Raw genomic sequence first — 26,397 nt, forward strand, 5'->3', positions numbered from 1 at the left:
CAGCCTTCCAAGTAGCCGGAATTACAGGCATGCGCTTCCACGCCCGGCTGGTTTTTTGATTTATTGTAGAGATGAGGTCTTGCTGCCCAGACGGGTCTCGAACCCTCGGGCTCAGGCAATCCACTCACCTCAGCCTCCCAAAGGCGTGGGATTACAGGCTGAGCCACCGAGCCCAGCTACCCTCCAGGCTTTTACAGTTCACTTTTGTAAGTCCAGAGTTGTTGGTACGTATTTATTAGCCACGTGACCAGCAGAGCATTGTATAGAACTTGAGTTTCAGTCACATTTATCGATAGTGACATTTCTCAGTCCAGACTTCCTGGTGTCAGGTGTCAAGAGATATCTCATAGCTTTTATCTGTAGGGCTTGGCAGAAGCGTTAATCAAGCTTTCCATAGAGTAAAGGGAGTTTACAAGGCCTAAGATATCATGTATTACCCATAAGTTACACAAATCACAAGGCTTAAGATTACATTGATACTATATTATTCAAACTCGACCACTCAGAAAACAGGAGTAAATGAGGATTTGCATCTTTCATGTGATTGGGCGTAGTCTACAGGGAAGTCAAGGAATGGTAGGAGATAAGGGGACTCTCAGTGATGTGCTCAGGAATGTGCGGGAACGAGCCCTTTTCATGCCCTTCTCTAGGGGCTGTGGCAATATGGATGGACATTAGCAGATCTCTGTATCACTAGGATTCTTCTAAGTAATAAAGGATTGAATTTAAACCAATTAAAGCCAAAGGGAACTCTACTGACCCATATCAGCATAGCCCATGGTAGGCAGTCTTTAGGCTGGCTTCACCCTGGGCTCTGACGGGGTCAGTGGGTTCTGGCTTCTCTTTCTGTTTCTTGGCTCTGTGTCCTCTGGGTAGGCTCACTTCTCAGGCCCAGCAGCCAGAAGGCTATTACCTGGTGTGCTGAATCGAAGGCTCTTGTTGGCTCTAGTCACATCCTGTGCCCACCTTCCACAGTTGATGTAGCTACCTGAACTCCATGCTTCACCTGGATCCCCACCCAAGGTGTATGGGTTAGAATAGGAGAGTGGGCATGAATCAAAGCTGGACTGGGACCTGTACAGTTGCCAGGGCACCACGTGGGAATTCCTTCTCTGCACCCTTGACTTCACTTCTTCTTCTGTTGCCCACCTCATTCCTCCTTCCTTGGGTCCTCATGGCACATGTTCCCTTTGATTCTTTTTAACTTCTAGTTCTCACCTTGAAAGAACAGGCTTTGAGCTGCTAGTGACAGGCTTCTAGAAAAAACAAGTTTGTTTTAAGGTGGGATTTGAAAAAAAGCATCCAAGCGTGATGACTTTCTGGGAAAGCTCCCCTTCTGAGAGGGAGGAGTATGTGCAGACAGGCCAGTGAATGAGAAAAGCTACAGTCACAGGTGAAGCAAGCTGAGACCCTGATGTGGTTCTGTATTGCTGTGGTGAGTGTTACTATTTTGTGTTTGGGTTGCAAGATGTAGAGTGTTACCTTAACCTTCACTTCACAGGAGACTTGAGGAACAGTGCTGAGTCCCCTGTCTTTTATGGCTTTCAACTTTTTTTCTGACTATTTTCATTTTCCTTTGTCAATGTAAATTCATTGATAAATGATAAGCAAATTAGCTTATCATTTTGATGGACTGGAAATGTGTTTGAATCTGAAGGAGACAATGCCAGATTTGAGTTTTTCTTTTTCTTTTTTTTTTCCTGGAACTACAGATGTGTGCCACCATGCACGGCTATATGTATTTTTTAATTGTAAAGATGAGGTCTCTCCAAGTTGCCCAGGCTGGTCTCGAACCCCTGAGCTCAGGTAATTCTCTCACCTCAGCCTCCCAAAGTGCTGGGATTATAGGCATGAGCCACCGCACCTGGCCTAACACATTCTTTCTTAAACCATAGACCTAAAACTGCTAAGGACAAAAAACTCAGTTGAAGGACAAAGCCACTTCAATCCCCAGGGACCCCCCCCCCCCAATATCTTCCTCCCTTGGTTAGGTCACACTTCCAGTGAGGGCCTCCAGAATGTTAGGTCAGGCCCACTGCGGGTGTAGGTGTCTGGTGTGCGGTCCAAAGCTGCATGAAAGATGCAAAGAATTGCACAGAAGTTAGACTGGAAAATATCCTTTATTTGCAAAGTAAATTTGAGAGAGAGAGAAAGAGGAGACACACCTCCCCAAGGTAGGGAAGGGGGCCAAAGCTTAAGAAAGCATGACCTCGCCATAGCTTAAAGAGCATATGGCTCAGCAAGGCAGTGGCCAAGTTCATTGTCTTTACTGTAGTGATACTGATATATTTGAGTAGAGTTATTCTACATTTTAGCAAAGTAGTCTTTTCTAAGTACATAGGAAAAAATTAAGGTTTGACTTTTGAGAACCTTCTCAAAATCATTTTACTAAAACTTTAGTAACTGCTATAGCTCTTCTACTAGAAGATAATAAAATGAATGAGATCACCAAATGAAAAATAGTGAAAAGTGTGGAAGCAGCAATCTTCTTAGCTCTGGTAGGTTTTTTTTTTTTTTAATCATGAACATGTGTGCTAGTGATTTAATTTTTATATTGTATACATATATAATCTGCTAGTAAAAAATTTTCTAATTTGTGTGATAAAATTGAATATATGAGTACTTTATGGAAAAAAAATTGGTGAATTTTAGGTTGAAAGGGTCAACTGAGACAAGGTGGGCTGGAGCCAGTGCAGATGCCATGGGAATAATGCAAGTTTTGCAGCCAAGTAAGAAGGTAGAAAGAAGTAAAGTTTATTATTCACCTTTCACAGATTGGAAAGGAGGCTGACACTAAGAGGCAAGTGAGGCCTCAAAGGGCCACAAAATGAGTATATATGAGGGCTTTTGGAGAGGAAAGAGAGGGGCAGGTCTAGGTGTGTGAGAAACGAGCTCACCTGTCCAAAATTAAAGAATGGACACAGAGACATGGAGTGTAGCAGAAGTGAGACTTTAATGACAGTCTTGCAAGTTCAGGTGTCTGGTGAACAGGCATACCAAAACCGTTACAGCTAGCATATTTGTGTTCTAGAACACATGTCTCTCCCCTGTTTTTCCATAGGCTGGGCATTCCAGAGGTTACATCACTTTCCCAGATGTCGCCTTCATTGGGTCACATAATTAGTTTATTTGCATGTCCTATTTGCTGATTGTTTTATGGAGTTGCTACAAAATCCCTTCATTTACATGTCCTATTTGCTGATTGGTTTATAGGATTTCATTTTTATTGGTTCTCTCTGAAATTTGAACATAAAAGCCCACCAAAGTGAAAGCCCATGAAAAAGAGAACAAAGAAACAGAAAGTGACTCAGCAAAGGCATTTAAACCTTTGGTTCAGTGTTCAGTTTGAAAATAAATCATTCTATTTCTTACAGGTGGAAGAGGAGAATGAGAGAGAGTGAGAGAGTGGCCTACCTTGGTGGGACCTCCAAAAATGTTAGAGTCATCTCTCTGAGGCCTCCAAAATATGTTAGGGTCATACTATTCCAGCAGGGCCTCCAGAATGTTAGGTCAAGCCCCCTGAGGTATAAGTGTCTAGGTGTGATCCAGTGCCACATGAAAGATGCAAAGAATTGCACAGAAGTTAGATTAGAAAATATAGTTTATTTAAAAGTAAATTAGAGAAAGAGAAGATTCACCTCCCTGAGGCGAGGGAGGGGGCGAAAGCCAGGAAGCATGGTGACAGCCATAGCTCAAAGAGCACATGGCCATGCCAGAGTCTATCAAGGCAATGGCAACTTGTTGCTTGTGGTTGAGTCCTTTTAACCCTTCCCTTTGATGGGAGAAGGTCATTAAGGTGATTGAGTGGTGGTCTGCTCCATGTCATCATGAAGGGGCAGGGAAGCACAGGTTCTGATGTCAGGTGATGGACAGCAGGCAGATGGGTGGGTTAGTCACATGATGCTCCCTTGGTGTGGTCTGTTTGTGTCATGTAGGTCACAAAGGGTTGATTAGGTTAACTGGGGGATTTGGACTCAGGGGTTTTTCCTGCAAGAGGCTTGTTAGATATTTGCAATCTACAAACTCCTTGACCAAAGGTGGTCTTATTATCATTTCTATGGCTTTGGCCAGCCGAGGGGTGACCTTTGACCTTCTACCTTGACAAGGAACCTGAAAGTTTACTAGCGATTATTATGCTAAATCATGAGTTGAAAAGTTGCACTGTCCTGGTCTTGCATCTGATGGAGATTTGCTGAAGGTGTGGGATAGGTTGCCAATAGGCTGCCGCTTGGTCTGCGCTTTTTAATGACTATGCTGAGGCATAAAAGACTGAACTAAGAATAAGCTAAATTTCTTCTAGGTTTCTATAGGTACCTCCTTTCACAGGTGTTCTGCACCTTAAACATGGAAAAGCACTTCTCTCCAGAATAACCAAACCGCTAAAAGAGTTTCTGGTATTGGGTCATGGGACTGATGGGTCTTACTGATCAGTCATGTTACACATCATATCATCACATGGACTGACTGGGCTGGTTACTTCAGGAGAATTAGTACAACTGTAATCATGAGTACACTTGGAATTAGTTTCTGTTGTTCTGGAAAGTATACTTACCTAGAATTGCGATATGTTTGTCTGACATCCCTTGAACTCTCATACTGACAAGAAGTGTTTTCACCAGAGGCTGCCTAAGAGAGAGCCAGTTAGTTTTTGTGGTTTTCTTGCCCACATCTTACCTACCTTTCTTCCACAATTAATTGATGTATTTATTCATAATGATGATTTGTGCTTGCCCACTCTCTTGTCTTCTATTTCTTCTTTTTGCCTTTGGCTTCTTAGTAGCTCCTTAGGCAAATGAGCATTTGAAAAATAGATTGATTAGCTTCTTCCATTGAATATACTCCAGGTTGAGCATCCCAAATTCAAAAGTCTGAAATTTGAAGTGCTCCAAAATCCAGAACTTTTTGAGCGCCATAGTGACACTCAAAATGAATGTTTATTGGAGCATTCCAGATTTTGGATTTTTTAATTTGGGCTGCTCATATTCCAAAATCTAAAAAAACCCTAAATCCAAAACACTTCTGGTTCCAAACATTTCTGATAAGGGAAAATCAACCTATACTGATCCCCCACTGGACAACAGCAAAACAGCACAATTCTTTCAGCAAGATTTCATGTTGCTTGCTACCTACTCACACAACAGGAGACCAGTATCAGTCCTCCCTGGGAACTGACACTTCCATTTCATTGTTATCATGGAGGTGGACCCAGGATGAGACAGTCCCTACTCTTCTGAGCATCTCATTGATACAGGCAAGCCCCAAAATTGGAGTTCTGGCTTCCTGCAGGAAAGATTCAAGCATGAGCCGTAAGTAAAAGATGAGAAGTAAGTTTATTGAAGAAACAGAGACATAAAGGTGGAGTCCACAGAACAGAGCAGTCCACAAGCCTCGCTGGGGTTTCTTTTATTTTGGGGGGGGGTTGGAATCTTACTCTGTCACTCAGGATGGAGTGCAGCGGCATGCTCATGGCCACCACAGCCTCCACCTGCTTGGCTCCTTCTGCCTCAGCCTTTCAAGTAGCCAGAACTACAGGCATGCACCGCCACAACTGGCTAATTTTTTTTTTTTTTGAGTTGGAGTCTCATTCTGTCACCCAGACTGGAGTGCAGTGGCGGCTCCCGGCCACCGCAGCCTTGACCTGTGAGCTCCGGCGATTCTTCTGCCTCAGGCTTCCAAGAAGCCGGAACTACAGGCGTGCACTAGCACGCCTGACTAATTTTTTTGATTTATTGTAGAGATGAGGTCTCACCAAGTTGCCCAGGCAGGTCTCAAACTCGCAGGCTCAGGCAATCCATTCACCTTGGCCTCCCAAAACATGGGATTACAGGCTGAGCCACTGAGCCCAGCCTAATTTTTTAAATTTATGGTACAGACAAGGTCTCAAATCCCTTGCCTCAGCCTCCCAAAGTGCTGAGATTACAGACATGAGCCACCACACCTGGCCTTTGCTGGGGTTTCAATTGAGAAATGGAAAGTTTATTGAAATGACAGAGACAAGCTACTCCATAGGCAGAGCAGCTTGGGCTGGTCCATAGGAAGAACAGCAGCCAGATATCACAGGGGTTTTATTTTTATATCTCTCTCTTGATTATATGCCATACAAAGGGTGGATTATTCACAGGTTTTCCAGAAAAGGGGCAAGAGTTTCCAGGATCGAAGGGTCTTCCCCCTTTTAAACCACTTAGGATAATTTTGGGGGTTGCTGTGCTCATTATAAACTGTCATGGCAGGTGAATGTATTATAATTAGCATATAATGATCCTTCCACCTCAGCCTTCTAAGTAGCTGGAATTACAGGTGCGCGCTACCACACCCGGCTAATTTTTTTTTGGATTTATTGTAGAGATGAGGTCTCACCAAGTTGCCCAGGCGGGTCTTGAACCCACGGGCTCAGGCAATTCTCTCACCTAGGCCTCCCAAGGCATAGGATTACAGACTGAGCCACCAAGCCCAGCCATGTTCCTAATATTTTAAATTTTCCCAAAATACAGGGCCTAATTGTACTAAATTTGGGGAATGCAAAAGTTGTATGATAATAAATCATTCACTCTTGTTGGGCTCGGAAAGCCACACCCGGACGTGAACCCCACAGAAGCAGAGTTTCTCCCTGACCTCTTGCCCTCTCACATCTCAGCCTCATTCTCCCCTGAGGCTAACCACAGACAATAGAATTCCTCTTCTCCAAGTATGGCTATAGGCACCAGAAACCCTTTTTCCTAGCCAACCATTAAACCTAAAAATATTCCTCTAACTTCACCCCTCATTTATGTGTAAGAACTGTCCATAAAGAAATTGTAGGTCATGAGAACCCTGTCCAAGAAAGGGCCCTGCTCCGTGCCAGGAGAAACGCAAACTCTCCAGGGAGCCAGGAAGCATCTAGAAGGTCAGGCCTTGCCGGGCTTCCCACTCTGCCTGTCAGGGAATCCTTCCCTTTCTGTCCAGTTACAGTTCTACATGATCATCCATTCTTCATTGAGCCTAGGCATAAAAATGGATGGTTTTCCCCAGTATCTTTAGGTTTTTGACCTGAAGGTTTTCTGCCATGGAAAACTCTGATCAAATAAATGTGTTGTTTTTCCTTGTTAACCTGTATTTGTTATAGGGGTGTCAGCTATGACTGTTATAATGGGGAAGAAAGGGATCACCCCCTTTCCACTCCATGCACTTTCTATATTCTTTTTCTTTTTTCTTTTTTCAAGCAGATATTTAAAGCAAGGTCACTTTAGGTGGTTGACCCCTTAGTGAGCCCTGGAGGTCTGTTTTTACTTCTCAGATTGGAGAACTTAACTGTCACCCCTCAAGTAGCTGGAACTACAGGTGCACACCACCACACTCAGCTAATTTTTTTTATTTTTTTGTAGAGGTGAGGTCTTGCTATGTTGCCCAGGCTGGTCTCAAACTCCTCCCACCTCTGCCTCCCAAAGTGCTGGGATTACCAGTATGAGCCACCCTGCCTGGTCTAAGTACATTTTTCTAATCTTCACCCTCCCAGGCAGGAGGAATTTTGTCAACCTGTGTGTTAAATTTGGGATCCATAAAGTTATCAAATAGAGAACAGACTAAGAACACTTACTGATTTCATAAAGAACATCCACAGCCATCACTAATGATTCTTGGCTACTAAAATGGGTGAGGGACTCAGGCTGGTTTTCCTTGTTTAAGGGTGGAGGGAAATACCTATCATAAATTCTCCCAGGTCTTCCAGCTCATCATGAAGAAACTTAAAGAAAAAAAAAAGTGGTATTGCAGGGGCGTGGTTCTGAGAATTAAACTAGAACAGAATGATGAGGTCTGTTTGGAGGCCGCAGGGGGGAAAGGCGAGGGTTTTGCTTGTGCAGCCTGTGCCACAATGAAGAGGACCTCAGTGAGATGGACGGTACCCTATCAAATGTCGCCCATAGTTCAAGCTGTCAGCCTCATCACACTGTCTCCAGGTAGAGAGAAGGAGTCCTTGTTTCCTGGGCAAGAGAAAGCACGTTGTTTGCTGACCCTTGGTCTGCAGCCTGCCACAGCCCACCCTGCTGTGTTGGCCTTTGCGTCATTGTCCCCTCCTTCCCTCCTTTTTGGCATTGTGTTCTCTTCAAGTGGCCCCCTGGAAGAGACCACCCAGGGGGCTGCACAATAGAGACTGAGGTAGCCACCAAAACATAAGACAGTCCTTTAAAAGAAAAATACTGTTTAACTATGTGTTTGTCCTTTCTACAACTGTTTTGTGTGGCAAACAAACCCCACCCTCCCCACCCCCCCACCCCATATACCAACTTCACTGTGGCCTCACTCACATACAGTCCTTCCAGCCATGGGGTGTCAGACTTGAGATTGTCGCTTCCAGTTTATTTTCCCAGGACACTAATTCTTGACGGGCTTTATATTTGCATGCTTGGATTTATGGCCAGGAAATTTGATATAAAAACAAATCACACTGGCTTTATTAAACCATTTTATCAGTAGTCCTCAGAGTTGGTGACTGGATGTTGCTCTTGGGTGAAATTTGTCTGTAATGCTACTTAACAAAAGCTAGCAGCCCGGAATTCAGTTCTCAATAGCCATTTACACCTCTGTAAAAGGATTAGCGCTACCAATTGTTACACTGTTTAAATCTTAATTTGCATCCTTATGGAGGTACAGCCTCTGCAGACCTCAGTTCTCAGTTGTGTTTGTGTACTTGTGGGTGGGAGAGTCACTGGAGGTTTTCTCCTATTGGTGAAGGTGCTAAATTGCTTCAGGATGACCAGAGCACCCACAAATTGAATTAGGCTCTCAGGCTTTAACTGACAACAGTCTGCTTTGGTTCATTAGTTATATTTTGTAGCAGTTGTGGTCCCTGAGTGTTTAGTAAATGGATACATTCTATTATATCTATTTAAAGTAAGAACCTTCATAGTCTTAAGAGGATTTTATATGTTGTTAATTGTAACCAACAAATTTCCCCAGTAATTATATGGAAAAAAAAACAAACTAGAAGTTGGTAAAGTGATAGTTTAAAAGTAATCTTTTCTATCCAGACAATATGTTCTTAGCTTAAAGAACATGTTTAGAATTGCCTAATCTATAGACAATCAATGAAAGTTACATTGTGAAGCTGGAACGACATGTCAGTTTCAGATGCCCAGCACTGGCAGGATAAGGTCTAATTATTAGATAGTACACCTGCTACTCTTATAGTGGAGGAAGAAGTGGAGGGGGGCAGGGAAGAAAATTAGCAGGTTGGGAGCATGGGGGAAGAGATGGCATTAAACTGTATAAAATGGATGAAAATTGATGGAGTTTGAAATGGTTGGGTTGGAATAGAAACAAAGTTTGGGACATTCTAACGACCACCTCATCACCAATTTTACCATTTTTCTATCATGAAGCATTTGTTAATTCATTAAACAAATATTTATTAAGTATTCGTGCCAAGCACCATGATAGCCACTGAAATTAGTAATATTGTATGTAGAGTGAAAAGAACTGTATTGGCTGCTGAAAGTGGTCAAGATAGTAAGTATAACTTGAAAGGTCCCGGAAGTCTGCAAGTTTTCCATGTAATAGACATACCAGGCAGAAGGAAGGTAGACACAGTTGCCTATAAATAAACCTCACCCTTTAAAGAGATGTGAGGGGAATTGGATGCACTGGGCTGAAGGATGTTTGGGAGCGCCCAGGAAGTGATAGCAGTGTCTTGTGGTTTTGAACCTATGGGGAAAGCGCAGTAGCCAGGCATGGGGGGAGGGGGGCAAGGTGGAATCCCTGGGGTTCTGGAAAGCAACCACAACTAGATGGGGTTTTGTTTTTTTAACTTTCAAAAAGTTTGACACAAGTGACTGGATCTGCTAGTTCAGCCTCACAGAGGCTAAAGAAATTATTGTGGTTTAAAAATTGAATAATTGTGAACTAAGGAAGCACTCCTTTTGCTTTTGTGTATCTATGTACATGTGCCCCCCAAAAGGAGTGGGGAGGAGCATCCAGAAAAGAACTTACCTTAGCCGATTTGTGTCTGAAAAATAAGTTTTAGTCTATCTTGGCCAAAACAAAACAAGTTTGTTTTGTTTCTTTGGTTGTTTTGTTTCTCTGTTTGTTTAAAAAAAAAAAAAAGCTGCAAACTGCTACAAATAAAGGAGTCTAGTGTAAGAAGGCAGGAAAGCCTGGAGCACCCTCATGGGAAATGTCTCACTTTTCTACCCTAAACCCCATCTCCTGCTGGAATGAGGGTGGCCTCCACAGTAGATGGAGGAGGAAAGCCAGGGCTCTGGCAGCAGGGCCAGGAAGACAGGAGCCAGAACTGGATACAGGTTGCTTACCCTGCCCTTCCCACCTTCCTGAGTGTTGGTGATTCCTGACTTACAGGCTCACCACCTACTGACTGCCTCTAAAATGAGGCCTTTTTTTTGTTGTTCATTTTGGGTTTTTTAATTGTTGCTGTGTTGGTTTGTTTGTTTAGAGATAGGGTCTTACTATGTTGCCGAGACTGGCCTCAGACTCCTGGACTTAATCCTCCTGCCTCAGCCTCCCTAGTAGCTGGGACTACAGGCATGCACCATGCCTGGCTTGCTTATTTTGAAATATAGTTTCCTTCCCTAAAACTTTGTTCTGGATATGACCGGCTACAGTACTCTGTGATTCTTCAGTCTCACTAAAATACACAATAATGTGTTATAAAACTTTCTTTTTTTTTTTTTAATTTGAGACGGTTTCACTCTGCCCAGGTTGGAGTACAGTGTACAGTGGCACTATCACAGCCCACCACAGCCTCAACCTCCTGAACTCAGAAGATCTTCCCACCTCAGCCTTCCAAGTAGCTGGGACTACAGGAGTGTACCACCACACCCGGTTTTTTTTTTTTTTTTTTTTTGGTAGCGACAAGGTCTTGCTTGTTGCCCAGACTGGTCTCAAACTCTTGGGCTCAAGCAATCCTGCCAGGGCCTCCCAAAATACTGGGATTACAAATGTGAGCCAAAACTTTTTAAAAGTAACATTATAGTATGTAAATTAGGTAAGTTTGGGGGCAAAGGGGAAACTTGCCCTTTGCCTTCTGAAGTTTCCCTGAAAAATCAACTAGTGAAAGACAGGTTAATAGGACAAAAGACTTCCAAAATGTCTTTGAGCCTACACAGCACAGTGGTGGGGAAAGTGCAGGAATGTGATGACCCAGCAGCTCAGAGGTACAGGTGCTCATTCACCTTAATTCATGAGAGGGGAGATGGGCCAAGTGTGGTAATTTGGGGTTAGCAAATCATTTTTAGGGAAACATGAATGGACTTGGAGAACATATAGTGGCCCAGGTTGAAGCCTGTTGAGCCCTCAGTTTAGGCAGTAGTTTGAGACAAAAGTCTGTCCCCATGTGTTGATGGACTTCAGTTTTTCTTCCTGCTATATGAATTCAGGTAATGAAAACTCAGGGAAGGGACCACATGGTGTGCTTTCTTCTGTGGTGGGTCTAGACTTCCGGCAGATAAGGGAATTGCAAAGAACAACTTCATCCTGGGCTTTGGGAGAGAGAGAGGGTTGAGAGGCAGGAGGGGGAGGTCAGAGGGACCTGTCTGCCTCTTTAGTTCTGTGTGTCAAAGTGTCATATTTTGGGTGTCTGTTTCTGAGCCCCAACACAGGAAACATATTACTGTTTATGACCAGGGGTTACTACACCATTTTGAGATGCTGTTCTCTGGAGAAAATAAGATTTGCAGGTCAAACCTGGTGTGCTACACTGGAAACACGAATGTCACTTGCCCAGAAGATGACACAGGGATGTGTAATAGTCATCCCGGATGGTTAGGAGAAGATCTGTTTTCTGCAGCTCATGTAGGGTTATTTTTGCCAAAAGTAATTCAGTTTGCAATACTGAAAGAGAAAGCATGACACCTTTTCTGTCTTCCTTACTTTCTGAAAAGTTGGACCATAATTTGAGTGTTTGTAATAGCCTAAAGTCATCTTCTTTTAATTATCCCCTAAATTCTGTGTAACTGAAAATGAAAAGGAATTTAGACAGCAATTATTTTAAATTTGGCCAAAACTTTTTAAAAACGTATTCTATGCTTGGACTGTTGTTGGACAATATAGAGTATACTTCTTTAAAGTGTTATATGTGCTTCTAGGAGTTGCCTATCATTCAGCAGGTTTGTACACCTGCCAGCCCCGCAGGGAACAAGGTGACGGTAGGGCTGGTGTGCTGGTGCCAGGCTCGTCCACACTTTCCCAGGGGAGACTGGACAGGTTCTGCAGGCCAGTGCCCTCCAGCTGGAATTACTTTGGTAGATGTACACATAGAAGATTAAAATAATTGAGGTCTTGAGTTCTAAAAGAGTTCTTACAATACATAGTGTTTAATATTTAACTCCACACGGCATTTGAATTCTCTGGTAGTTATTTTCAGCAAAAGAACTGATGAATAGTTTATAAACTATCCTGTGGGAAGAGCACTGTTAGAAACCCTCAGCACAGACCAACTATCTTTTAACCAGAGAAAGTACTGTGTTAGAGTCGCTCTTCAGCTTTGTGCAGATTGTGCTTATAGCCATCTTATGGATCACCCAATGCCAAGGCTCTGGGAGGCTCTGGACTGGTATAACAACCACCATTAAATAATGCTGCAAAAACAGGCATGTTCTGTGAACTTCTGTTATCTGGGTTTATGTCTTGGCCTGTTACGCAACATGTAGTATCATTAAGTTATATGCTCAGCATTGTGCTGAGTGCTGTGAGAAATTTAAAATAAAATAAAAATTTAGAAGTTCAGCTGCTGTTCTCACCATGCCTTGGGTCTTGCTGAGAAGACTAGGCAGGCATGACATAGCTATAGAACAGTACAAGGTGGGCTGTCCTGAGGGAGGTAGTCTGGAAAACTTCTGAGGGCATGAGGTGAGCCAGTCTAAGTTAGCCTGACATTTAGATTGGCCAGATTGGCAGAGAATACAGGTTATCTGACATTCATCCCGGAGGACCATCAAGCCCTGTCATGCCATGGCGGGAGCGAAGGATGTGAGGGAGTTTGTATGAAGTCATAGGTAGTAAGTTTTCTGTGGAGAATTTAGAAATAGTAATAAGACCACTAGCAGTCAGTCTGCCTTCTCTTACCCCATTCTTAAGGATGGAAAGACAAAATACACCTCCCACTGGCATTCTTAGTGCCATTGGTGTCCCGTGGCCAGTGCTTGCGAGGATATACAAAGGCACCAGGCCATGGGCCTTGCTCTAGGGTTCACATGTTGCTTGGGAAGTGAGACTAAAGGCAGCCCACTAAGATCACAGCCAGCGGCCCACAGGCCTGCCATGGCTGTGACAGGTTCTGCTGTCCAGTGCAGTGTGGAACTTCCTTCGGAGTTAACCATCATGTTCTAAAAAGTAGGAGCTGTCACACAAAAATAAAATGCACACTTGTAGCCAGGCTCGGTGGCTCAGCCTGTAATCCCCCGCCTTTGGGAGGCTGAGATGAGTGAATTACCTGAGCCCACAGGTTCGAGACCCGCCTGGGCAGGCGAGACCTCATCTCTACAATAAATCAAAAAATTAGCCGGGCATGGTAGCGCACGCCTGTAGTTCCAGCTACTTGGAAGGAGGAGGCTGCGGTGGCTGGGAGCGGCCACTGCACTCCAGTCTGGGCGACAGAGTGAGACTCCAACTCAAAAAAAAAAAATGCACACTTGTGAATTTCCAGCTTCTCTTAAACACTGGAAAGATGTGGGCTCATGGGAGCACACTTTCCACAGTGGGAGCTGAGAGCGACGGCTCTTGCAGTCCATCCAGCAGCCCCTGAGCTCCTCCCCAGCTGGCAGGGCAACTGCCTCCTCCTTGCCTCTCACAAGGCCAGTCTCCTGGCTGGCTGGAGCCTTGGGTCTCTCCTCACCAGCTCCCTGCAAGACTACCAGGCTCACCCTCTCAGAACTGCTTTTGAGAAGCCAGTGGTGGCTCAGAAACCCACGGGCTTGTTGCTGTGTTCTTTCCAGAGCTTTCTACTGGACTCCCCTTTTTGTCACTCTCCTGTCAGCCCTACCCAGCCACGCTTGCCTCCCTTGCTGGTTCCCCACTCCCTTATCTTGCCGTTTCCTGACCCCTTTGCCTGTGCCGCTTCTTGGCCTCAATGTCATCTTCCCCTCCCTAAAACCTGCCTGGCTGAAGTTCCTCCTCCTCAATGCAGCCCCTGGGACCCCAGCCACCTCTGTATGTCTTCACCACCTCATCCTCCCTGGTGATGGCCTGCCTCATAGCTTACCATTGCTTATACACTCTGTTACTGTTCTGAAATTGGCTCCCACAGGTGGGAGCTCTTACAGGCAGGTGTTATTCTGGGAATTGAGGGATAACAAGATGAAGATTTCCAAGAAGAATGAGGAACCTGAGTTTGCCTAGGCAACAAGAGGTGTTCACAGGTTCTATAAATCACATGGACTTGGAGTCTGGAAGGTTTTGAGCCGTGGGACTCAGGAGTGACAGACTCAACTCAGGGTCTGACCTACAAAGACTGAGAATCCAGGCTTAGCATTTAGACAAAAGCTCAGACTTGGCAAGGAGCTAGAGCACTGACAAGTGGATGAGAGTAAGAACAGCTTGGATACTGTGGGTCCTTTAGTATTTCCAGCCCAGGGTGAAGGTCTGCTTCAGTGCTAGGCCTGTGACTCACCCTCCAGCAGGCAGGTGGACCACATCTCCTTCCTCCTCATAGTCTCAGGCACAGGGCCACCAAATAGGCCCCAAAACTTACCCAACAGGAGTACTAGTTATAGGTTAGTAATACTTTGCAAATTAACCTATTGCTTTGTAAAGAATCTTCATTTTCTTTTCATAGTATGCATTGAATATTCTAACAACAAATGTCATCAGCCCCTTTGAAGTATAAATACTGTTTTGTCTTTGATATCTTCTCCTATAGCTTTTCAGAATCATACGTCTCCCCAGGTAGACATTCTTTTATAGGTAGTAACTTACCAATCTGTTTGGAGGCTACTGTGACACAATGACAAATCTAACCTAAAACAGAGGCCAAACTGTTTGACTCTGCCACTTACTCAATAGACTGGAAATAGATCATGAAGATTAAATCCTTCTTTCTACTTTCTTGTCCTTATCAATAATAAAGAAAACTTTACTGCAGTGAAGACTGCATGGAAAAATCATAGTCATTTTTCTACATTCAGAAATACAGGACGTAACCTATACTTCAGCCAGAAGTTTTCAGTTTCTTAGCTGTGACAATGTAAGTAAATTTCATTTGAGTTGTGGAGATCTAACTTTGTTATGATTGACAATATAAAATTAGCCTTTTCTGCTGTTAAGATTATCTAGCATACCTATCAGTCTGGGGGAATGTGGAATGAGATTGCCCAGCTGTGGATCTGAGCATCATTAAAGTCAACAAAGGGTTAAAAGTTACTTCCTCTGATGGATTTTCAACTGCCACATACACACAAACAAGTTTTTCAAACTGCCCCATTTTATATCTTTGTCAAGAGACAGTATAGTTGCTACATTTTAATGTCCAGATTATATTACAGATATATTTCAGTAAACCACGAAGTACCACTGTAGATTCTGGGAGCTGGCGGCCTGTGCTTGAATATGCATCTCCCACAGCACCTGTTTTATTTTATGTGTTCTGTAATCACAGTGACATTCTGAAACAAGGAGACCTTGAAGCTTGCCAAGCAATTGTCCTTCACTAGCTCCCAGGACTCCTACCTGGGGCAGCAGCAGTGAGAAGCAAGACATGCATTAGTGACAGGAGATTGCCTTTGTGGTGGGATAGCCGTTCTTGTTCCCAAATGCTAGAGAATCAAAAGGATCAGAGTCTCAGCATTACCCAGGCTGAAGGGCAGTGGCATGATCATGGCTTACTGCAGCCTCTACCTTCTGGGTTCAGGAGTTCCTTCTGCCTCAGTAGCTAGAATGGGACTACAGGCATATGCTAAACTTTGAACTTTTATTTTGTGTAGAGATGAGGTCTGGCTATGTGGCCTAGTCTGGTCTCAAACTCCTGGGCTCTAACAATCCTCTCTCCCCCACCTCCCAGAATGCTAGGAATATAGATGTGAGCCTCCATGCCCTGCTCAATCCTTTTATTAAAATATCCATATTTCCTAGCAGAGAACAAGTGATTCCTCAGGTGTGGCTAGCAGATGCATGTCTGGGAAACCCAACTGAAGGGACCTTGCTTGGTGAGTGAACGAGGACCTTGGGTCTGCCTGGCTTATGTCTAGGACCATCTTCACCTTTCACGGCCATGCCAGCCATTTTATGTTAATAATATAAATAGGAGCGTAACATCATTTTTTTTTTTACAGTAGAATTTAGCTTAAACCTGGTACATACTGGATTTCATCAAGGGATATGTAGAAATCAGGCTGATAGTCTTTAAAGGTACCTCCTCATAAGAAACTTCACCTGATTAAGTGGTTCCGTTTTCCGTTACCTTCTACACCTGCACTAGTGACCTCAGAGCTATCAAAAATGCTGGAAATGACCTTCCCAGTCAGTAACTTTTCAACCCAAAGCAGTAAAGAGCAATGCAGGGAAACACTCTTTCATGTTTTTTATCATGCAAGATAAAAACCACACCATTAAAATACTCCTTTACAAGGTGATGAAAGAAGCTGGCTAGGAGGAATCTTTCTGACTCTGTAGGTCATTTGGTGACTACATGTTGCCAGACTCTTTAACCAAACTCCTGATTCTTTCTCACTGCCTTTTACTTGTTTATATACTATTTGGCATAAACCATAGTTGTGGTACATGGCATGGAAGTATGTATGCATTTGTAATTCTTTGTGCAAACAGACTCGTTATACTGAATGATTGACTGAGTGACCCTCTTACCCTAGGCTGCCCAACTGTGACTGTGGGTGGTAAGTTATGACGTCTGCATCTGCTAGCCTAATGATTGTTAGAGTTTCTCAACATTCATAATGGAGCATCGATTTCCTTTAAGAAAGGTGGTGTTGTACATGACTACTGAGCTACAATTACATGTAAATCAGCCTTCCCTAAGAAATGATCCTTCTTTATGACCAATACACATTTTAAAATTAATATCTCGAGTCTTGAAGATAGTTTGTTTACCATAGTCATATTTTAAAGCCAGATAAAGAAGTCACAGATGTTTTCTACTGTCAGGTTATTTTCTATTACAATTAGAGTTGCCGTGTCTATTGTGACTGGGGCTGCAGTGTAATGCATACTGATTGTCACTGGTTCACTCTTAGCTCTGGAAAAACTAGCCAAGTGTTTGTGACCTTTGAGGGACAGCAGTCAGATCTTTAAATACAGATTATTTCTAGTGGATTTTAATCGCCAGGCTTCCCACCACCACCCCTTGTTCTATCCTCCTGCTGCACCCCTCAACACCCAGAAGTTCCTGCCAAGAACTAAGTAAAACATTCCTGTCTGCATTGTAATCTTCCCCTGGACCCAAGCAGGCACCTGCCAGTTTGATCAACCATTCCAAAAACACTGATTGGGAGACAATGAGCGATTCTTGTTTTTAATAGTTAATGACTCTGAGGACATAAATTGGAAGCCAGGCAGGGTAGAAAGGCTCTAACAGGTTATGAATCCTTAAAGCCTACAGAGCCATGTTTGGTGTGGCAGCAGCCCTGCCTCTGCCCTTTCCCCAAGACATGGCAGTCACATCTGCCTCTTTAATCTGATCTGTAAAATGGAACACTTGCCACATAGCATGCTCTAGAACAGGGTGTCCAACATTTTGACTTCCCTGGGCCAGAGTGAGTAAAAACGAATTGTCGTGAGCTGCCCATAAATTGTATAATATAGTTAGTATATGTACGTAATAAGACTTCTTTTAAATATTTTATTATAAAGTTTAGAAAAATGAGAACAATGTAAAGTAGTGGAAAATTTGACCTTGTTGTCAAATTTGATGGATGTAGTCTAAATTCCTAGTGAATTCTCAAGGTGCTTGCCAGAAATGTTAGTTTGAATTTTGCTCTTCATGTGCTTCATAATTGAAAACAACTGCTTACAAATGTATGTGCTGCCACAAAGCAATGTCATGAATAAGGTGTGATTGTGAAGGGAGGAATATCTTTCTCTAGGAAGATAGGTCTTATAAAAGCCCAACAAAGAGACATGGTCAAATTTTTCTTTCGGTTGAATGTCTGACTGCAACTCTCTGCATTCCATTTGAAAATTTGCAGGTAGAAATATAAATGACAACTGAAAATGGTGTAGCAAATATAGCAAAATTGTGATTATTTTGCTGCAAATCTTGAAATCAACTTTCAAATTCTTATGTTAAGACAGAAAGTAAAGCTGCATATTTTTAGCAGTTCACAGGACTGTGTTTAACCAATGTAACAAAATGAGTTAAATTAGTTTTCATAATTTGAGCTTGCCATAATTTAAGCTTCATTCTAAGCGCAGTATCACTTTGGAACTTCAAAAATGGAACTACGCATGGGATCATGAAAATAAATGCTAAAAAATACATGACATTAAAAGATTTTGTGAATCTACATTACTAGCTGTTCTGGGCCACATGTGGGCTCTGGAAGGTAATGGGAAGATTTCTGAATTGCTGCTCACAAAATGAAGCATCTTAAGAGAAAAAAACCAAAACCAATCTTGTCATCATTATTGATTTATGTTATATCAAGGATTAAGTGTTCAACTTTCACATGAAAGGTTTACTATTATCAAGCAGAGGACCAAGTTATTTTAGATAATTATGAATTAATTAAAATATTCATGGTCATTTGGGGTAATTCCAAAAATTGTTTTTCTCATTACTTTCTGAAAAACATTTTAACATAAAAATGATTACTTCATAGTTTTATATGAAAAACATAATGAGACTACTTATTTTTTTCAGGGGCAACTAATTGAATTAGTGCTATTTTCAGATGCAGTTACCCAATTGTGTTGTCAAACCCATACTGAAAAATTGAGTGAGCTTTATATTGTTTGGATTACAGTATGTTAAAAACCTCTATTTTATTCTGCCTATGTTCAGAATAATATTCAGGGTATTTATTACTTTATCTGCATTTAAAGTTAGGAAGTGCTGATACATTTGTTTAAGTCAGTTTTCTGGTGGGAAATGCTTTCAAGTGTATGAAATTAATTATGAAATTAGTTGTCAACAATTTAAAGTCTATTATTTTATTACATTTTTAATTAAAGGAGTATATATGTTAGCTGACATCAAACTTTGTTTTTTCTACATGACATCAGTGTTATAAGTTTTCTAATGCAAATTAGACAAAAGAGAAGCCACTTCTTCAGCTTCTTTGCACCACTCTGCGTGTTTCCTAATATGGCATGTTTATGTAGCGCCATGGCCAAGACTCCACGCATTCAAGGACAGCCATTGGCTCTCACACTTCTTTTTTTTTTTTAAGGCAGGATTTATTGAGAGGACAGAAAAGCTCCCACAGCGGGAGAAGACCCAGAGGGGTTGCCAGACTCTCACACTTCTTGCCCAATCTGCCCTGGAATACATCTGCAAGCAAGTGTGGTTGGTGCTTTAAGGTTAGCTGAGTGACAAATCCCAGATGCCATACCTTGTCCAACAGCTTATTTGCTGTTTGACCTCGGGCAAGTCAGTTCATCAGTTTTGTGTCCTTCTGAGGAAATTAAGTGTAATGATTATAGGAAACTTTAGCTCATTCTTTCTTGACAGAACCCAAAGGGTCTGTAGTTGGCTGGGTGTGTTAATGACCAGAGTCTCTCCTTTCTTGCCAGGACCCAACGAGTCTACAGTTGGGTGTGTTAATAACCAATCTTGCCTTGGCTTTGCCTCTGCAGAGAATCATGCGTATTAGTCACCAGAAGAACTGTTTTCTGTAATTTGATTCACCCAACTATTTAATTGATTTATTTTATCCTAATTAAAACTGCTTTCAAGTCAGAAACACAGTTTACTTATTACAAGAAATACACTTGCTGAAAATGGGCTAAAATTGGCTAATGATTGTTCAGTACATTTTCCCAGCAGAGAAATCTATTGAGAAACCAAGTAGAGATGCAAAGGTCAGAACAAAGGAATTTGATGGTTTTATGGGATATGGTGGTAACTCAGAAAGCCAAGTTGTGGAAGGGTTTTTCTATCAAGCTAGTCAGAAGCCTTAGAATCATCCCTGGAGGCTTTTAATGCATTAAAGAATCCCAGTGACTCATCCCAGGTTATTTAAGTCTTGGGCAAAACCAGGGTTACATCTGGCATAAGTTATGACAATTAAGATTTATTAAAGAAGGTTCTGAATTGTACCTAGACTTACATTTCCCCCCAAAGGTTATATTATGAAATGTTTCAAACATAAAGAAAAAAGGAACCATGAAGTGAGCATCCATGTCCCCCACCCACGCACATTGCTTTGCTTGGGATCCCATGTGTGTCTGTTCATCCAGCCTTCCTCCATCATGCTCTTATGTTTACACATTTCGGAGTAAGTCGCAGACATCAGTACACTTTAACTTTTTACTCTGAATTTATTTAAACATTTGAAGCCTCATATGCCTATCACTTAGATTCACCGACTACCCACATTTCTTGTTTTATCTCTTTCCCACTCACACTTTTTTCTTGAGTAGTTTAAACAGACATCATTTCACTCACAAATACCTACACTTCTAACATAATTTTGTCATTGAATATAACAAAATTCATTAGTTTATCAATACTTAGTCCTTGTCAGTTTGCTCTGATTATCTCAAAAATGTCTTTTTGCATTTGTTTTGTTTGAATCAGGATCCAAATAAGGTCCAAATATTACAATTGGTTATGTCTCTTAAATTTCTTTTAATTTTGTAACATCCTCTCCCTTGATTTTTGCATATCATTAATTTGTTGAAGGAATTGGATCATTTGTCCTGGAGAATTCACATGCTCTATTTGGCTGGTTCTAACCTCAAGGAATGGTTTAACCAGTTCCTCTTTCCCCTGTATTACCTGTTAATTGGTGACTAGATTACATTCCAGGCCAGTTATTTTGGCAAGATGTCCTGGTGGTCAGTGATGTTAAGATTGACCTGTGGGCTTAGATGTTGGAAGATCGATGATGCCTCCAGCATAAAAGTTTGCCATTGTGCAATTTTTACAAAATTATGAAATTTCATAGATAAGTTAATTAATTTAGGCTTACAAAATGGTAACTTTTCTAATGAATCATTTCTTCTGCATTTATTGGAAGAACTTTTCCTTGTCAACTGTTTGGTAGCTCTGAAATGTTTGTTTTGTTTTTTTAATCACAAAGGCTGGGTAAAATGCTTAATTCTATCTCTTTACTTAATCAATTTGCAGATTAATGAATTGTTGCCCATACAGCCTCTAAACGTTTTTAAATTTATTTCTAAATTTTGTCTTAATTGTGGTTAAAAAAAGAAAACATAGATTAACCATCTTAACCATTTTGAACTCTACAGTTCAGTAGTGTTAAATATATTCACTTTGTTGTGCAACACATTTCTGAACTTTTTCATCACACAAAACTGATACTCTGTCTCCGTTAAGCAACACCCACTTTCCCCTCTCCCCAGGTCCCTGCAGCCACCATTCTGCTTTGTCTCTATGAATTTGACTGTTCTAGGCACCTCATACAAGTGTATCATACAGTGTTAGTCTTTTTCTAACTAGCTTATTTCACTTAGCATAGTGTTCTCAAGATTCATCCGTGTTGTAGGATCCATGACAGAATTTGCTTATGTATTGTATTATTTATTTTTAAATGAACAGTAGATTTGTATGTGCCTGCTGTGTTTCAGTTCATTGCACTCCTTGTTCTTTTTGGTGCTCAACTTGTCCCGTCTTTACCCAGGGAAAGCTGCTTCAATGTAGCCCCCTCCACCTCACCCCAGTCCTTGTCACACCTTCAGCATCCTTACACATTCTGAGAACCACCTGAGGATGGGTGTACTGAGCCTCAAGTTTGGCTCTAGAAAAAAGTCTTAAAATATTTTGCAGTGTTTGGGATATTTTCGTCAACAGAGAGAGTAGCCTGAGCCTCTGAGATCAGGCACCCCATTGTGAGGCTGACATCTAATTTCCCAGTTCCTATTTGCGTGTGTGCACATACACACACACACACACACACAGAGAGAGAGAGAGAGATAAAGATAGAGAGAGAGAGAGAGAGGGAGAGGGAGAGGGGGGGGGGAGAGTGCGACGGAGAGAGAGAGAGAGGGAGGGAGAGAGAGAGAGGGAGAGCATGTGAACAGACAAATTTATTCTGGCCCTTGAGAGATGGGTAGTCAGTCCCCAAGTGAGGGGTCTGCTTTGCAAGATGAGATGCCTTCATAGCTCCTGGTGCCCATGGGGACAGGCAGACAAGGCCCAGGGATGGGTGAGGGCCAGGCCATGCTAGGAATTTCAGAGCTCATCGCAAGATCCTTGGGAGACCCTGAGAGTGTGTGGGGACTATTGGCTCCCTAAAGATTCGCTGAAAAATCACTGGTGTGAAGACAGATGGATAAATAGGAGAAAATACATACACATTTACTTAACATGTATACACAGGAACCTTCAAAAGGAAGACTGCATTTCCTGCCTTGGACCATTAAGTATGTAAATAGCACAGTCTGGGTAGCAGTATAGGCTTGCTTTCTAACTTTCTCCAAATAGTATCTTAATTTTTTTAAATTGTGAATAGATCATAGTAAGAGTACAACAACAAAAAACTGTTGTTAGGATGGAAATGTGATCTATCTTTCTTAACCTCATTTAAAAGACTGACCATCAATGCAGTGATTCAAAACTGTGGCTGTATGTTAGGATCTGAGAGGTTTAACAAATCCCACTGACAGGCCACACCCTAGCTCAGTCTCACTAGACTCTGTAGGAGTGGCACTAGGCACCCAGATCTTGCAAAGCTCCCCAGGTGGTGCTGTGTGCAGCAAAAATTGAGAATGCTCATTTAGCCATGAAATCATAAGTAACATTATTTTTAAGTGGAAGAACAAATACTTGGACTCAAAATTTCCTTAGTCTGGAATCTATTAAGTTCTAGACTTTTCTGGGTGAACTCTCATCTACTAACGATGGAAGCCTTTAAAAATATGGGAATCCTATAAGTAATACAATACAACAAATCTGTAGTGCATCTCCTGTTTCTGTTTTATAGATCTGAGCCAGCACCGGATACAGACTTATTGAGGGAAAAATCAGGTCATCGTGCTGCCACCTCGAGAGAACCTAATAACTTGCTCAAAGAAGAGGTAGGTAGCTAAGCTGTCTGAGGTTTTCCCAGCCAAAGATGTGAACCAAGGGCAAGGTTAGTAAATTTGTGTTTTTTGTTTTTTTGAGTCAGAGTCTCACTGTCACCCAGAATGGAGTGCAGTGGCACACTCACAGCCAGCATTGGCCTGCTGGGCTCAGGTGATCCTTCGGCCTCAACCTTCCAAGTAGCTGCAACCACAGGAGCATGCTGCCACACCCAGCTAATTTTTTTATTTATTGTTAGAGACAAGGTCTTACCAAGTTGCCCAGGCTGATCTCGAAGCCCTGGGCTCAGGCAATCCTCTCACAGCCTACAAAAGTGCTGGGATTACAGGCTGAACCACCGTGCCCAGCCAATTTATGTTTTAAAAATAAGTCTCAAGGCCGGGCTCAATGGCTCAGCCTGTAATCCCAGCACTTTGGGAGGCCGAGGCAAGTGGATTGCCTGAGCCTGTGGGTTCAAGACCAGCCCAGGCAACTTGGCAAGACCTTGTCTCTACAATAAATAAAAAATTAACCAGGTATGGTAGCGTGCACCTGTAATTCTAGCTACTTGGAAGGCTGAGGTGGAAGAATTGCCAGAGCCCAGCAGGTCGACGCTGGGGTGGCCATGAGTGTGCCACTATACTCCAGCCTGGGCGACAGCGTAAGACTCCAACTCAAAAAATAAAATAAGTCTCAGGATGTACAGGCTATTCATTTGAGGAAATAGTTATGTTCTTTAAAATGATTAACGTACTTGAAAAAATAAGAAAAGTATAATGAGGTCTTGTGATTGGGCTCTTTGACTTTCTGATCTCAGGTCTTTTGCATAATGTTTTGTATAGGAATGTGACCCCCCGATGTGTTAATTTAGTTTCTGGAGGTTCATTAAACATGTCTACCGTAACATTTTCTGAGGAGTTTAGAGCATCTTATACCATCCTGATTTTCTGTCTGCACGCCATACTTTACAAATGCTATGCAGTCATTCACATCAATTCAACAAGTAAATATTGATCTGTTTTTGTACACAGGAACCTGTCCAGATCCATTGGAGGGAAAGACAGAAAGAGAATGTGGCCCCCTCCTTCTAGGACATGATAGTGGGATGTGTGTGACAAGAATGTGGCGAGAACACGGGCCTTCAGAAAAGGTAGCCAAGCCACCTGGAGAAGCCAGGAGGGCAGACTTCATGATGGAGGGAGCACAGGGGCATGAGGTGACCCTCGCATGTAGACAGATTGTGACAGGGTCCGAGTGGGGGAGGAGGACAGGGAAGGCTACTAGGAGCCGCACGGGAAGCATAGCACATGTTCAAGCAGTGCAGCTGCCTTTGTGGCCAAAATGTGGGCTCAAGGCTGGGGATGGTGAAAAAGTGCCCAGGAATAGTCATGGGCCCTATTGTGAGCATCTAGTCCAGACCAGGGAGCTTGAGTTTCATTTAGGAGATTTTGGAAACCTGCTGAAGTTTTCTGAGCAAGGTTATAATGAGATTTCTGTAGCATCTTAGGGAAGTTCATATTTGGTTTCAGCTGAGACGGCAGAGAAGGGAGCCCTGCCAAGGTTCAGGCAGACAAAGGGGGGCCTGATTGAGGAGCTGGTGCCCAGGGAAAGTTGGAACTTGCTTAACAGAAAACAGAAGCAGATGGAGCAAGTTCCCAAGGAAAGCATGTGAAGCATAAGCCCAAGTTTAGAGCGTCTCCTCTGGAGTGTCCCTCCTTCCTAGAAAAGCCACATTCAAGGAGACCGACTTTCTTCTCCTGTGTTGGACATCTTGGGAATGTGTCTTGTTTCAAAGCATGTTTTTTCATACTTATGCATCATATAGGATTTTTCAGCTTTGATTCTCTTTAGGTTTTTTAAATTATTACCATGCTCATAGTTTAAGGATTCTACATCCACCTCCTAGAGTGAAGCCTTGACACTCTATGTGGCCCAAAGTCCTTGGCAGTGCCCTCTAGCGTTCCAGGAGCCTTTAGTCCTCCTCAGGTCCCCTTTCCTTGCCCTCCATTTAAGCAGCAGAAAAACTTTAAAACATTTAAGGAATAGGATGAACCTACCAATCCCAGGCCCAAAACCCAACTTCACACGTTTTTACCATGACACCATCTTGCTTCAGACACCCTCGCTCTTCTCCACCTCTCCCTCATCTTCATGCCCCTCCTCAGCCTTCTTCTCTCCCCCATTTTTATGTCTCCTCTCCCTCCTTTTTTTCTTTCCTCTTTGTCTCTTCCCCTCTTCTGTCCCCTCTTCTTCTCCTCTAACCCCCTCATCTCTCTTTTTTGGGGGGGAGATAAATTATTTCAGATATAGATACAGCCCTTATATGTCTTTCACGATAGCTTTGTACGTACCCTTCCTGTGCATTTTCATTTTACTGCATTGTATGTGACTCAATAAATAACACAGAATTTTGTTCAAGGTGTGATACCATTTGCGTGAGTTTTTAAAACCATATGTTTTTTAGATCCACATCATCTCTGTTGATTAATGTGGATCTCAGAAGGGTATTGTTTTCAGGTTTTATTGTTCCTTTTATTGAGCACTATTTTGTAACAACATTGTTTTCCATGCTTGTTCACTGCAAGTACATCACATCCCTGCCATGTTAGGTATGAAATAAGTCGGCTGCCCTTTGCTATCTAATCTCCTTTTTTTAAAAAAGGGTATTGTTTATATTAGGAAATGTCCCAAACCAAAGCAACTAATTTATTCATATTTTTAAATAAAAGAGGGGGGTGAGCTGCCCACCTAATAACTAATGACTTATATTAGATCTTTTGCCTCCCCAATAGGCCTTTTTTTCTTTTTAGCATCATCATGATCTCATTTTAGTGATAATCATAAAAATCACCATAAAGTAATGAGAAAGTCTATTCTCAAAGTGGAAGTAAACAGGCAGTTTCTCAAATACCTAGGTTGTGACTGAAGCAATGCACAGCCCTAAAGAGCAGTGTCGCCAAATGACTTGAGTGAGGCAAGCCTCGGGAACTCAAGGACAAAGTGCTTCTGTGGGCCTGGAACTGTTTTGGTTCATGCATCATCCTTTCACAATTAGCAGAAGTGTCCTTGCATTGTTTCTATGTATTGAAACAGTGTGCACATCTAGTAAAAACTATGGGCTAAATATATCTCTTTAGATAAGATTTTAAAAGGAAGTGATTTTAAAATTTAAGAAAACTCTACTAGAGATGACTTGGTTAAGAGTCTAATGAAACTTGGAAATATTTACTTTGATCTCTTGGGTAAATGGCTAATTAAACAGCCACATGTAAATA

General features: G+C 42.3%; 1 protein-coding gene across 2 annotated transcripts in view; it reads left to right on the plus strand.

Annotated features, from left to right (window-relative positions):
• The window catches only part of KIZ (kizuna centrosomal protein), a 114,224-nt gene that overhangs the window by 51,009 nt on the left and 36,818 nt on the right, over positions 1-26,397 (plus strand). For both annotated transcript variants that reach the window (XM_008064544.1, XM_008064545.1), the window contains exon 7: positions 23,043-23,136. In XM_008064544.1, coding sequence (XP_008062735.1) covers positions 23,043-23,136 — 94 coding nt within the window. The remainder of the gene's footprint in view (positions 1-23,042; positions 23,137-26,397) is intronic.

The sequence above is a fragment of the Carlito syrichta genome, unplaced genomic scaffold, assembly GCF_000164805.1.
Source record: "Carlito syrichta isolate Samal-C Ts95f unplaced genomic scaffold, Tarsius_syrichta-2.0.1 Scaffold307683, whole genome shotgun sequence".
Taxonomy (NCBI): domain Eukaryota; kingdom Metazoa; phylum Chordata; class Mammalia; order Primates; family Tarsiidae; genus Carlito; species Carlito syrichta.